At 43.9% G+C, this 14,889-nt stretch overlaps 1 protein-coding gene across 3 annotated transcripts in view; it reads right to left on the bottom strand.

Annotated features, from left to right (window-relative positions):
- The window catches only part of FANCI (FA complementation group I), a 42,447-nt gene that overhangs the window by 19,741 nt on the left and 7,817 nt on the right, over window positions 1-14,889 (bottom strand). For all 3 annotated transcript variants that reach the window (XM_075897070.1, XM_075897071.1, XM_006139288.3), the window contains exons 6-20: window positions 13,630-13,687; window positions 13,021-13,062; window positions 11,646-11,769; window positions 10,063-10,148; window positions 9,745-9,877; window positions 9,343-9,435; window positions 8,620-8,756; window positions 7,743-7,920; window positions 7,258-7,345; window positions 6,386-6,516; window positions 5,920-5,990; window positions 4,403-4,517; window positions 3,868-3,990; window positions 2,463-2,531; window positions 641-742 (exon numbers count right to left, since the gene is read on the bottom strand). In XM_075897070.1, the coding sequence (XP_075753185.1) occupies window positions 641-742; window positions 2,463-2,531; window positions 3,868-3,990; window positions 4,403-4,517; window positions 5,920-5,990; window positions 6,386-6,516; window positions 7,258-7,345; window positions 7,743-7,920; window positions 8,620-8,756; window positions 9,343-9,435; window positions 9,745-9,877; window positions 10,063-10,148; window positions 11,646-11,769; window positions 13,021-13,062; window positions 13,630-13,687 (1,550 nt within the window). The remainder of the gene's footprint in view (window positions 1-640; window positions 743-2,462; window positions 2,532-3,867; window positions 3,991-4,402; window positions 4,518-5,919; window positions 5,991-6,385; window positions 6,517-7,257; window positions 7,346-7,742; window positions 7,921-8,619; window positions 8,757-9,342; window positions 9,436-9,744; window positions 9,878-10,062; window positions 10,149-11,645; window positions 11,770-13,020; window positions 13,063-13,629; window positions 13,688-14,889) is intronic.

Below are 14,889 nucleotides of genomic sequence, written 5' to 3'. Positions count from 1 at the left end.
GCTTCAGTCCTACATAACAGCTGCCACTACGGACACATGGCTTGCTGTATATCTGAATTATTTAAGGGATATTAGATGAGAAGATAAACAAATTTCAAAGGGGTTCCTTCACTATTTCTGTGGCTTCTGGTGTCTTCCCAATCACGTCTTCCGCAGCATGGAACAGAAGATTCTTCAGAAAAAAACCTAATGGCTAGATTTTAATTTGGCCCCTTTCAAACTCCGTGAATTTTTGGAGATACCCAATCTGAGGGCAGATTGGGTGAGGGAACAATGGAGGGAAATTCATGCTGAAGAAATGAGATCAGAACTGACGAGACACTTCTTTTCTGTATTTCTATATTATTTGGTGCTACGCTGCAGGACATAAGACTGGAACTGGCTCAGTAGAGGATAACAGCAGCAGAACCACAGCATTGCTATGGCTCCTTCCATCCATGGCTGTATCAAAGCACTTTAGAAACATTAATGAAGAAAGTACTAAAACATCATGGATATTGTCCCCCATTTTACTGATTGGAAAGCTGAGCCAGAAGTAGTGAAATCACCAGAAGGTGTGACTTGAGTCAGTCAACTGCAAAGCTAAGAACCAATGGAATGAGTGAGTTTTAAAGGGCAGAATACACTGTATATTTCTTACCAGTGGTTCCTGAAGAAAGATTTGGTCTCCTTGAGCCATGATACATCCCTCAAGTTTCAGTGGGGGAAGCAGGTCTGGTTCTGGCTCATAGTATCGCTTTATCTGCCACAAAAAGCAAGGAATAAAAAAAATAGCTAGTCACTTACTGTGATGGGTTTGGTCACCTCGCTGTGATTGTCACTTGATGTGCTGAAATACCACTTGAGTCTACCTTCCTGCCCTCTTGGGCACCCCTCAACTCTAGCCCTACTCAGCAGGAAGATGGGCCCAATGATATTTCAGCACATCAAGTGACAGTCACAAGGGGGTCCCAGTTTTCCAGGCTGTGAAAGAAGCTTATCAGAATAACTGAGGTTGAAATATTCCATGTGACCAGTTTCTTGGTGCATTAAGCTTAGCTTGCATGTTTTCTTTTATTTTAATAACCCAGTGTTCTGTCTGCTATCTCTTATGATTATTTAAATCCTACTTTTTATCCTTACTAAAAATCACATTTCTTTATTAATAAACCCAGTGTAAGTAGTTGTTTCCTGGGGGAGCAAGAAGTCTGTGCATCTCTCTCTTTACCCTGAGAAAAAGGGTGACCATGAACTTATCATGTATAAGGCTTTATACAGAGTTAGATGGATTTATCTGGGGTTCAGGTCCCATTGAGGCTGTGCATTTCAATGCTGAGGCAAGTCCCTTTGGCTGAGCCTTACCAGAGCTGAGCTGATTTCAGTGTCTCTTAAGGGCTGAAACTCTATTTGTGTGTCACTGGGAAGCCTGGATCAGCAGGACAGAAGTGAGGGGCACACAGGAGGGCAGAGAGGCTCAGTGGTATTTCAGCAAATCAAGTGAAAGTCTCTACAGGGCCTCCATGAGCAAACCTATCATACTTGATCTTTCAGTTCCCCATCTGTAAAATTTCCATACCTCATATTAAAGACTGTGAGGGATTCAGTTACGAGGGAATGGGGATCATAAAAAGACCTGAGACATTACAGGCCCCTCTTCAGCAGGTCATACATCCCTGATCTAGGAGCAAACTTCAGTCCCCTGATGGCAAGAACCACAAATAGGGTTGATGTATGTAATCTTGTTGAAGCTACATTTAAGGGCACTCACTGTTCCCTTGGTTACCTATATCCAGCAACACTCGCATTTTACCTCTTCAAAACTGTCAGTTCATCACTAGAAAGGTTTGCAATATCACCCACTCCTGCATCAGTGAATGTAAATAAATTGCTCTTGTAATTTTGCACCTATAATGAGCTACAGGCACAGTCACACATCTAATTACCTAACTTTGGTGGTGCAGAGAGGTAAGTAGTTGTTTAAATGCAAGCAGTAAGTGTCCACAATTCTTTACAAGTAAGATACCTAGCCCAAAAAATGAGACACCACAGCTGAGAATCCAGGTTAATGATTTTAGATTGCTTCACACACCACAAGGGAACAAGCGAGCTTGGAGCAGCGCTGAAGTCACAAAGGGAAAGGGACATAGGTATGCTCCTGGGAGACCATATACCAGGTTAAGAGTGTATTTTAAAAAGCCTGTAGCAACAGGCTTCCATTGACAGGAACCATCTGCCATGCACAACTTCAGTTCTTGGTTCATGTGGACATGTCTCAGAGAGCACCACCTGCCAAACTGGCCGAAAAGATGTGACTGTGACATGTGCAAAAGAATTGAGAAAAGTTAATCCACCCTACAAGGGCAAAGAGAGCCCTCCTGGCGAGCAATGATTCTGTAAGGAGATGTCTGTGGAAATCTGTTGGAGAGCAACCACTGTGCAGTGCAAAATTCTAGGACCAGGCAAGATGCAAGATTGCTGTATACCTGAGACAGCAGCATGTCCATTATGGAGTTACTCAGCTGAGAGTTCCTACGGAGGACATCATAAAAACCCTGGAAGGAAGAGAGACACGAAATAGTCAAGATTACCAAGAGACAATCTGCAAACCTAATTTTGTGCTGCTAGATAACAGTGAACTTAACCGTTCAGCACTGGAAGTAATCAGGAGCAAATACAGTTGTATTCAGTATAAAGAATATTGGCAAAGTAAGACACAAATGTCTTATGGGGGGCCACACCCAAGTTGAATCCCTTTACTGCTGTTGGCAGCAAGCAAAGAGTCTGACTTTTGGTGCTGGAGCATTAAGTGGCGCTATCCTAAATTTTAACCTGCATTTGTGAAATATGCTCCAGAGACAACATATTCTAGATGGCAGTCCATAGGAGGCAGTAATTCTTTAAACTGTGAATGGTAAATGCACATCCTGTAGCAACACAGACAAAACACACACTAATTACCAAAAATCAAATCAGCCCAAACAAAGAGAAGCAAGAATGCTCATTCTGATTTACTAATTGTTTCCCAGGAGCCTATCTCCCTAAACCTGATACATCATAGACAGGGGATGACAAACCACGGAAAAATCCACTCGCCAGCCCCGCACCGCGCATGAACCAGACCCACATTGCACATGTGCGCGCTGCCAGTGAATGGGGCGACTGGCTGAAATCTACTCGCCACAGGTGATTAGATACATCTATGATCAGGGCTCAACAAATCAGCGTATCTTTGGAATCAGACTTGCACCTGAAAACACCTCCTCGTACTAGACCTATCATGCACATAACTTGGTCAGCACCAAAAGAACCACAAGGCAGAGACAAATAAATGGTTGCTTCTCAGTAGTAGTGGTAGAGAATGGTAGAATCCTGCAGGAGGCCTAAGGAGATTCTTCATACACCCTCCTACCAAGGATCTCATTGGAGCCTGTCAAAGTTACTACATAATCAGACCAAGGCATCATTACGAGGCCCCAAAAGAGCCCAAGCAAGCTATCCCTTCAGTTCACCAAACCATCCTCAGACTGGGAATCAATCCCAGGTCCCTGACATGAAAAGCAGAGCACTGGCCAATAGCTAGACAGACTAGCCCCATTATATTTATACAGCCGAGAAATACATCAAGAACTGGTGATAATCAAAAGCATTTAGGAGGCTTATGTAGACTCATAATAAAAAGAAAAAAAATGGTTAAAACAAATCAGAGTCCTTAGAATGTCAACATCCCTGGAGAAAGTCAGCTGAGACCTGTAATCCATTTCCCACAGGCTCCTAGACATAAAAAAAGATGGTGACAGCATTCAATCATTACTGACCTGGGCTGGATTAGAACCAACTATTTTGGATTAAACTGGTGATTTTTGAGGCTATTGAGGAAACCCAGTTTACCTCATACAGCATGAGTCGGACGTCAGCCTGCTGACTCAAGCATCGCCTCAGGCTGCCCAGGATTTCAAGGCAAAAGGCTTCATTAGCTGCAGAGTTGTAGCAGGCATGAATATCTGCCTGGACCTGAAAGAGGGGATATTAGTGAAGGCACGTTGGTTCTGCTTCTAATTTATTACGATGCAAGAACTAGATCAGAAAGGGAGACAAACGTATCATTTCAGCCAACCAAATATCCAGCCTCACTCCAAAACAGAGAAAATCACCAACATATTATTGGTTTTCTACCCCATTCTGACAGGGGTAACCCTTGCAGCATGAATGCTCCATTTGAGTTGATGGTTACTGTGGCCAGGACACTGGGTGAGGATAGCATCTAAAGGGCATGCTCACCTGGTCCAGCCTCTCTTTTCTCACTGGATTACCAACATTTCCTCCTAGCTGTTAACATTAGTTGGAGTGGCTTCTATGACAGGAACAAACACTCCACTCTGAATACCTATTATAAATCAGCATCCATTTACAGAAGCACACTCACCTGACTTGCACTGATGGCCTGGCTGCACTGGGAAAAAGCCAAGCTGCCCAGAACCTTAAAATTCTTCAACAGCAGTAAAAAGCCAGCAACTGCAGCTTTCCGAGCATCTAGCTGCCTATGAGTTAGGAAAGAATAGAGAAGCATGAGGAGGGGCAGAAGGAGTTTTAAAAGAGATCAGCCCACCTAACAAGACTTTTCTGAGCAGTTCATGTAATTTTCTGATACATATGCAGAGCATAAAAGTGAAAAAAGAAAAATTAAAGTGATGCTGCATTCTGTAAGGGAGCATGTAATGCCCAAAGAATTAGTATCTCGGCAATTTAGTTAGTTTCCTCTGAGCTCTTCAAATCTCACAGCACTGATTTCTCCTTTCTGTCTCACTCAAGCATATAGCAAGGGAGAATGCTGGGCACAGACTTGCTGATTAAATGGCTGTGGAAGTGGGAATGAGAGCCAGGCAGCAAAGAAAGCTGCATATTTGCAGTAGAGCTGGAAGGGAGGATCTCTCCCATCTCTCACCTTTCCTCTTTCCCACTGGCAGAGCTGCAGCTTTCTGTGCCCCTGGAAAGCAGGATCTTTCCTCTGCACATATTTAGGCAATACCCCACATCCTTCATCAGGATCAGGCTGCTTGCTTTAGTTACAGATTTTTGCATCTATAACTAAACAAACACTACCCAAGAAACTCCACAGTGGCTCCTAATGTACTAGAGACAGAAAGAAATCATCCAGGACTTTGCAAAGAACAGATCTTTCTACAGTCTCAAAATAAGACCAGCATACTATAGCATCTTGATGTTTCCAGTCATTTGTTCACTTTGAGTTCCCCATGGCATTGGTGTGCTTTGATGTACGGTGACGGTAAACACCATTGTGGAGTTTATTTTCATTTGCTCTCCTTATCTTGAGCTTCCAGGTGATTTTCTGAATTTATAGTCTCAAGGTCAAGGCTCTCCCTCATTAGAAATCTGGAGTTCTCAATCCAGAAAGTGAAACTATGACTGCATTATAATAGCGTGGAAGAAAACAGGCCTTCACTCTGTGTTTGTGAGCAACAAGTAGCCAGAGACAGTTTACTCGAGCAATATTGCAAGGGAAGAAGCTGCTGCTAGACAGATCAAATATAAAACAATTAGAAGCCAATATATATACTATCCGTTATATATAACAACAACAAAATTATTCCCCTTCTCATAACAATTCTCTGCAGACACCACCTTATCTCAAGGTCTTCACTAGAGTCAGCATTCTATCTTTATCTCAAGCACAAAAGAGAGGCGAGAGGCAAAAACAGCATCTCTCACAGCTCTCGTGTTATTAGGTCTCAGTGTTAGCATGAGTTAGGCTAACCAAACTCAAAAATGGCTGTATACAAATCCCTTATTCCCTTTTTTCCTGCCTCCACAACAGTGAGGGCCAGGTGGATTGGGATGAGGGGTCTCCATAATAAAAAGTACCCACTTCCAATCCAGAGAGGAACAATAACTTAGAAATGTTTTCAAAGACACCCAGCTTACCTGGAAAAGATGGCTTTTCGAAGAACAAGTATGAGGGAGTCCCTCACTGACATGCTGACTTTCAGCAGTGGCTGGAAGGGAAGGGAACTGTTAAACAGAGTGGAAATAAGGCTAACGCATGTGTGGGGGTGTGTGTTCATATCTTATGGTAGGTTTCTACACTTTCATCAGTACTAAAGAAAAACCAAAGAGTTTTAAAATGTTGTGAAAGAAAAGAAATGCATTGGATTAAAGCTCCTAGGCAAGGACTGTCCTTGACCATATTTTCAACTAAGAGGAACTAACAAATTATTAGTTCAAGAAAGGCTCCATGCAACACTGACAGCAACTGCAGAGGACTTGGGGCACTTTAACATTTATATGTGCAGTGCAGGAAGATTATTAGGCCCCTCTTACTGCTGTGGCATGCAGCTACAGCTGGAGCTAAGCTCTAACATATTCATTCATAGGAAATGCAAAGCTTTACCTGTACAGCCTTGAGCAGACCTTGCACCATGTCAAGAGGCAGAAATGATAAATTGTCAAAAGCCTCAGTGACTTTGGAGGATGAATTCTGAAGGACGAGGGGAGCAGATATGACAATATTAGACAACAATTCTGAAAGACAAGATTACAAGAAGAGAAGCTGCTATCAAAGGCAAAACACAGTCCAAATTAAAGAGCAGGGTTTGGGAGAGATTTGGTTTCTGTCTATGGGAACAATAGGTACAAAAAGAAAATCCATAGCCTCCCCATTAACTGGAAAGATTCCATTTGGGATGAATATATTGTTAATCCAGTCTCCTACCATGATACAGGGTGCCATATCCACACAGCCCAGGTATAGGGAACACCTTATCAGGGTGTACCCAGGAGCTGACCAGAGAGCTCTCTCAGAAGTAGGTGCAAGGCTCAGAAGCATCTTCCCAAAGGAGATCAAATAGATTCCAATTCTTGACAATTTTGCGTCACACTGTAAAACTCTATTTACTAAAGCATTCCCCCAAAGAATCACAGCATAAGAAAACTTGACAGCGTGTTCAAAGACATGTACCAGTAATGAAACTGAACAGGAAGGTAGAGAACTAATAGTCTCTACATAGTGGATACATGCTATAATTAACGTGACGTGCATGTTGTATAGGGTGCTTGCATTTCTGTAAATATGGATAATCACAGCTCTGGGACAAGCTAACGTATTACAGTGTTCGTCCTCTGTTGCGAGGTGTGTTTTGAATTGCATGGACTTAAGGCATCCATTATTCTTGACCTTCAGGTCACCTAATAAGGAAAATCCTCTACAAAAAAAATTAATCTGACTTCTGAAAGCCACATATATTTCCCTCTCATTTTTATTACCTATGAAGTGATTGATGGGAGAAGCTGCCTTTGTGATGACTCTATTCAAGACCTGCTCCAGAATTGCACTTCTGATTGGCTCATGGACCTAATAGGATAAAGAACAAAAGAAAACACAAAATAGAGAATGTCATGTGATTTCGAGTGCTTGGTCATTATCCATTAATGTCCAAGTTTGAAGAGTAATGTTTGTCCAGTCCCTATTATTCACCTTTGGCTAGCTTAACAGAAACTGAACCAGGATGGAATTTGATTAAAAGAAAAAAACATAAGAGTGGAGTGAGTACTACCATTTGGTGGATGATAGTTTTTTAGAGGATAAAATGAAGACCTAAGAGTTAAAGGCATAGGTTCTATTCCCATCTCCAACACTGATTTTCTCTATCTTCCCTTCAGTTCCCCTGATGATAGAGACAAACAAGATAACAGAGACATGATCAGTTTCCCCAGAGGAACAACTGATGTTATCCCAAACCTCATCCTACCTTAAAGGTTTCCAGCAGGATATTAGCTCCAAGCCTGCATGCCTGCTGGGCTGGCATCTTGGAAAGGCCATAACTGGTTTCAGCAACTTTTCCCAAAACCCTTTTGGACTCATATGAGTCCATTAAGGTGAAACCAAGATCCACCAGCCCTTGAGTAACGTGGTCCCAACCAAAAGCACTGGAGGAAAACGTTAAACAGAGTAGGAAAAAAGCAAATTAATAAAGGGAAAGGCTCAGGCTACAACATTCAAATTAACAACATCTTCCATGGTGACTCAAGAGTCCAATGCAGTTTGGGAGTTGAGCGAAACAAGCTTGCTCAGCTCTCAGGATAGGGAAAACCTTCACAGAACTCTTCAGTCCCAGGTCCCCCAACCAGCAAAGGAGAGACAGTAAAGCTACACTTCGTGGGGGATCAATGTGCTTCCACAACAGATTTGGAAATGGTGCTGACTGATGGCAGGTCCTGGAGCCATATAGGTAGTTTTTAAAGGGAGGAAAATGGTAGTGGGGTGGAAAATTAACAGAGGATCCATCCCTTATTCACTACCCAGAAAGCATTCACATTATAGAAGGCAGCATTACTATAAATGGTCAGCTCGCCATTCCCAGTAGGAAGTTGGTGGCCAAGTGATATATAATTCAGTCACTCTGCACCAGATGGCTGAAATTGGAGACACATCTGTGCAAATGTATATTTCCCCTCCCCGCCCAGGTCTCTTACATAAAGCTGTGAAATAAAGTTTGGGGTTTAATGCTATATGAACTTCAGCAGTAATATTTAGAATCCTATCACATTTCCATCTAGGCCAAGACCCCGCTCCCCATCTCCCCCCAAAAGCTCTTGAGTTCTGGGCAGTGTGCTCCAAAACCAAACCTGTTTTCCACCACTTCCAGGATTATGGATGCCACATCATACTGCTGAGGAAACAAATCCGTCAGGAATTTTGAGCCCTGGAGAAACTGCAGGTCCTTGTAGCTTCTCACAATTGATGTTTTCAGAAAGTCAAACACCTGAAACATAAAAATGGTGTGAGTGAGGAGGAGTCCATCCAGAGCCATTTCCACAAGTGACCTCCAAGTGAGAGAATCAGCTAGAGCAGGCACAACGTAGGAAGTGTCAGTGCCAGCTGCTTACACAGCTCTGCCAATATTTCTCCATACATTCCTTCTCCAGGATGCAGTCAGGATGTGAGAGCCAGGAGGGTAGGTATATGGTCACCCAGTACCTACATTTGGACATAGATATCCTAAAACCAAAATGAATAAGTTGCTCTCCTTTCCATGTCTTGTAATAACTATATTATTAGATGAGAAGTCTCTGGAGGCTGTAACATAATGGATCTCAATGGTTAGTAGGCGAGGCACAACAATGGGGCGATAACCCCCTCTCCTTGATGACAAGGATGCTCCAGTGTTCAAGAGTCAGGGAGCATGACTCCCAAACCATCCAACAGTATGTGTTTCTTTTACTATTACCAAGAGCTCATTTTTGAACCTACACTGAAAAGGGAGCACAATCTGACCATTCCCCACAATCGTACAGACAAGAAAGCTTTATGCAGAAAGAATCCCCAGGTTGCATATAATTAAAACATACCTGCTCTTCAAATCTGTGTTTTATTGCTACTGAAAGCAGAAGAGCCACACTGAAAGGACACAGGGTCTTGCCAGGGTCCCTTTGCTGTTCAGCCTAAGAAACATCAAGAGACATGACAATCAAAGAGATTGTTATTTATGATTTAATGAAGCTTTTCGCAACGTCAAAAAAGCTATCGCTAGTTTAGGCCAGACTGATGTTATACTACCGCAAAGTTGACCTAGGTGATAGTGGCATCTCTTACTCCCCCAAAGACACCATATCAATCTGCATATTTTGATAGCCATAGTGGTATTAACATTGTCAAATCCTGAATAAAGATAACCCACTAAACCTAGCTTCTAGTTTAAAAACTTCTCATGCCCCCAACAAACTGAACAGTGCACTCTGCATTTGCTGCACCTTTACGAGTTTGATTAGTTCCCTGCCGAGATCCTGGTCTAGGTTGATAACAGAGATAATATGAAGAATTATAGTGCCTTCCACATGACGAAGCTGGTCTAGGGGCACGGTAGCAGCTTCAAGGTCCCCTGACCTGGAAGACACAGTAGAAAACCTTAAGTTACACTGCTGTCACTGATAAACACCATCTCAAAGGCACTGAACAGGACACATTCAAGCAGGATTCAGCATAGTTCATACAAAAAGGATGTCAGGTAAGGCACTGAGGGTTATAAATACGCAGACATGAAAGGAAGACAATTATAGGAAAGAACGTACTCTGGAATCTTCTGCTCTTCTTTTTGCCGTTTATCCAACTGGTTAAAAAAAGTTATGATTCCTTCCAAAACAGTCTTCTTACTGCCCTGAAAGGCAGAACATAGCAAAGCAGCATGAACTATATTAATCTATAGCACATTCTGTAATGCCATGAACAGGGCTTGACAAATGGCAGTGAAACCTACTCACCAACCCCGCATTGCGCATGCGCAAGACCCGCATGGAGCATGCGCACGCCACCAGTGAACAGGGCGACTGGCTGAAATCTACTTGCCATAGGCAAGTAGATTCAGTGATTTGTCGAGCCCTGGACATGAAACCCCGCAGCGAATTGCTATCTGCTTCCCTGAATTCTCCTTTGTAATGTTAGTTTCATAATATTTTTAATTTCCCATGTTGTCACTGTGTGGGGCTCCTGTGCAGTGCATTTCTGGAATGGAGTAACTGATCTCTGTACAGTTCGTATATTCCTTTAAGGGTTTTTCTTTAGAATGGTTCCTTTAGGTGACAAGTCCATTCAAAGGGGCTGAAAAGTACTAAAACAGTCACTGAGACTCTAGACTTGAGCCTGTGAATCTCAACAGCTTCCTATAATACAAATAGGCTATATCTACACTGCGCATTGCTGCGCAAGAAGATATGTAAATGAACCACGGCAATGAATATCACCATGCCTCATTTGCATACCTAATGAGACACCATTTCGCAGAAGAGGCTTTTCCACAAGAAGGGGCTGTCTACACTGCTCCTTCTTGTGCAAAAAATCTCTCTTGTGCAGGAGCCATTCTTCCCAAAAATAAGTGGCAAAACGGCTCCTGCACAAGAGGGGTTTTTTGCGCAAGAAGGAGCAGTGTAGATATAGCCTATTTGTATTATAGGCTTCTTGCACAAAAGCTCCTTCTGCAAAAATGGCAGCTCATTAGGTATGCAAATGAGGCTCAGCGATATTCATCACCGTGTCTCATTTGCATATCTTCTTGCGCAACAATGCGCTGTGTAGACATAGCCACAGAGACTCTGGATAAATCACTCTTTTATTGAGTCATTCATGAAATAATAGCCACAAACATCTGAATGGAAGAGTCATCCCATCCCAATTGACTGGGAGCACCTGCTTGGGACAGGGGCACAGATATGAGATCTGCTTTAAGATTGATCCTGACCACAACCCAGAGGCAAGTCACACTACGTGAGAGGTGAACACACTACAACAGGCAACCCCCTGAGCAGAGATGAAGTCCATGCCAAGGAACACTAGTAGGGGCCTCACCGATTATCGTTTGGAACTGTATCCACCACTTCCTTTTCCAAAGACTATGTCACCGCCATCCTCCTTTCAGTTAATGAGATAAATGTAACCTTTTCACCATCTCCCTGTCCCCAAGACAGAGTCCACTCCCAGTTTCCATCACCTCTGGAAGTGAACTGTCCAGCTGAGATATAAATTCTGATCCCCCTGCATGATCCAACCCATAGCTCAACTTTGTGCATTTTCTCATATGTGCATGTAGCCCATGTCTGCTATAGTAGTTAGTTGCCAAAGCAGGCTAGGAGAGCTTCATCAACTCCCTTTAGGGTTTTACCTTTGCAGAGAGCAGCAGCAGTTGATAAACCAAAGGAGGAATTTCTTGGAGGTCTAATTTGGAGACCATCCTCAGGACCTTTTCTACCACAAACTGCAACTCTTCTGCATTTAGTGGGATGTCTCTGAAGAATCAAAGGTGCAGATCAGTCATTGCCAACCTTAATTTCTTTAGAATACCATAGCAGGTTCAATCCTTGATCTAGCTTAGTGTTAATATACGAAGAGATGGCTAGCATTCCCAAAGGCCTAACACAGGGACTTACAGTAAAATCTGTGTTATCCGGCACACACAGGGAATAGGTCGTGCTGGTTGTCTGAAAATTCTGGATATTGGGGGGGAGGGGGAAGGGAGGAAGAGGGGAAGACGGGAGCCGTGTGGGGCCTACAGGGTAGGGGGGCATAGTGCGGGGGCTGGGATGTGAGCTGCTGGGGGGGGGGGGGGCGGAGAGCACGACCCACAGGGCAGGATGCAGCCTGGTAAAGAGTGGAGAGCGGAGATGGCAGGGGGAGAGCCGCGAGGGGACTGACCTGCGGGGGAGGGCTGGGTCTGCTGGGAAGGAGGCCAGGGGGGGAGAGAGAGGAGAGCCGAGCAGCCACGAGGAGGCCAGGTTGCCGGAAGACACGGGAGGCTGACCTGCCAGGGAGGAGGCCAGGAGGAACGAGCTGAGCAGCCATAAGCATGGGGGGCTGCCAGGGGGCCAGGAGACAGGCAGTCGGAACGACCATTTGCCCCTCCCCCAGGTACATGCTGCACGCCCAGCTTAAAGCACCAGTTTCCTTTTTCCCACCTCCCGCCGGCTCAGAAATTTGCTGGTTTCTAAAATTTTCCGGCTAGTTAAGTGCTGGATAGCACAGGTTTTACTGTAAAAAGCTACCTGAAGTCCTAGATAGAATTCACTGCCATAGACTCCTTAGATCCCTGCAACTGTCTCAGACTCAGGTCCGCATTCTGAACTCCAGCACCTACCTATTTTCCAAATGACTCCTCCATACTGAGCATTAGAGTCTCTAGCTTTCCTTTGAAGCACATGCCTAACTCCCACTAAGGCTAAGGAAAGGTATCTGCAAACACCAAAGGAACACAGACCCCGATTTCACACACATTTGAACAAGGGGAGACATGTCAAGTGTATATATTCCTCAGTAAGCAGCAGATATCAAGCTAAGTGAGTCTCAGGGAGAAATATCACGGGGGGCATGTTTAGCAGGCTGTGTACAGTCCCCAAACACAACCAATGGAAATGCTCAGTACCCACGTTATACCGAAGCTGTAACTGGAAGGATATTGATGCATAATCCCCAAGTTGCTCGTGCAACAGGAAGCAGAAATAGATGGAAAATAAGAAAACTGGAGGAGGCGGGAGTGAATTTACCTGAACATGTTGGCAAGATGAATGACACACTGATGATCCCACCTGGTCAAACAAAAGCACAGAGAGTCTAAGATGAGGGAGAGTTGCTGTTTGTTCTTCCCTTCAACCTCCAAATTTAGTTCATTTCTACAGTTTTTCTATTACTCTCTCAAAGTAAGAAAAGAAGCCTGATTTGCACTGAAATTCTCCACCATTTCTAGGTATTGATGAGTAGCTGGTATGGCTCCCATCTACTCTTCTAGTGACAACAAACTGAAAAACTAAAGGGAAAGACCTAAGCACTTCCTGCCAGCAATTCATGCAGCAGTGTTGCAGGTGGCTCACCTGCCCTCCCAGCTGGAGAAATCACTATGCAAAGTGGAGGGAATTTTCCAGTCCAGGTTGGGCATACTGCAAAGCACAACGTAAAGAACATTATTTGGCCAATTGTTGGAAGGCCAGTTTAGCTGCAAACTTTTTGGCTACAGTTAGGGTTTTATGCTGAGGTTAGTGTTTCTTTTATAGCAGGTAGGTATTATGCAGACTTTTTATGAAGAGCCCAGATGCTGATGGTTAATTTAAGAATCCTTAAGCACCTAACAACTAGAAATGAAGAGAAGATGTACGCACCGGCTGGAGCAGAGGGTATTGATCAACTGCTTCTTAAACTCTTCTCCACTCAGCTCACCTAGAGAAACAAAAAGCATTTAGAAGCAGATTCCAGTGAAAGGAAGGTGTGGTAGAGACCTCAATATTGATGCAAAAATTACATTAATACAATTTTAACTATTTTAGTAGGTTGTTACAAGTTTGCTCCTGCACTGAATATTAAGGCATAGCTATAAGCATGTTATATCCAAAATGCTTAGAAATACAATAATTCATGTATTTAGCGAGTTAAGTTTAAAAACATTAATGCTAATTAAAGACATTCCATACAGTTTCTACCTCTATCACCCAAGGATGAAGTACGGCAAACATCAAGAAAAACTGTATGCAACATCTATGTTTTAGGCAGAGGCTTAATTGTGAAAAGAAATATAGAACCGTAACTCTAAACTATGAAGTAGCCATAACTATCCTTTTATTTTAAAAGGAAAATCTCTGCTTGCATTTTGAAACTCCAGGAAAAACATTTGCAGTTGAAAATGTTTTAAACTTCTGTTTATATCCTAAAAGTTGATATGACAAACACCTTTGTAAAAGGCATACATTTGCAAAGATAGGTTGTACCTCCTAAAACTGGACTCTCTGGTTTGGCAAGAGCATAAGAACGGCCATACTGGGTCAGACCAAAGGTCCATCTAGTCCAATATCCTATCTTTCGACAGTGGCCAATAACTGATGCCCCAGATGGAGGGAACACAACAGATAATCATGATCCCTCTCCTGTCATCCATTTCCAGACAAACAGAGGCTAGGGACACCATTCCTATCCATCCTGGCTATGGATCTAACCTCCATGAATCTATCTAGCTCTTTTTTGACCACAAAGTCCATGAACAAGGTGGTCTGATGGCAGGGCAGGAGTGTGATAGGAGGGGTCGGTGATTCAGCCGGGAGTCCCGTGTCAGGAGGGGTCGGCGGCATGGCAGGGAGTTCTGGCCCCAGCGGCAAGGGAGCTCCAGCCCCAGCGGCAGCCAGAGAGCGCTGGTCCTGGCGCCAGGTGGCTGCGGAGCTCCACAGCTTCCTGGCTCCGCAGTTGGGGGCTGAAGCTCTGCAGCTAGCACCAGGGCCAGGGATCCCTGGCTGCCACTGGGGCTGGAGCTCTCCAGTCACTGGGGCCAGAACAGGGTCAGAGCTCCACAGCCGCAGAGCCTCAGTCCCAGCCACAGAGCCAGGGAGCTTCAGCCCACTCCAGCCCCTCAGCAACAGCTGAGCTGGCAGCTG

This window comes from Pelodiscus sinensis, chromosome 14 (genome assembly GCF_049634645.1).
Source record: "Pelodiscus sinensis isolate JC-2024 chromosome 14, ASM4963464v1, whole genome shotgun sequence".
Lineage (NCBI taxonomy): Eukaryota > Metazoa > Chordata > Testudines > Trionychidae > Pelodiscus > Pelodiscus sinensis.
This window is presented reverse-complemented; position numbering and strand designations above follow the sequence as displayed.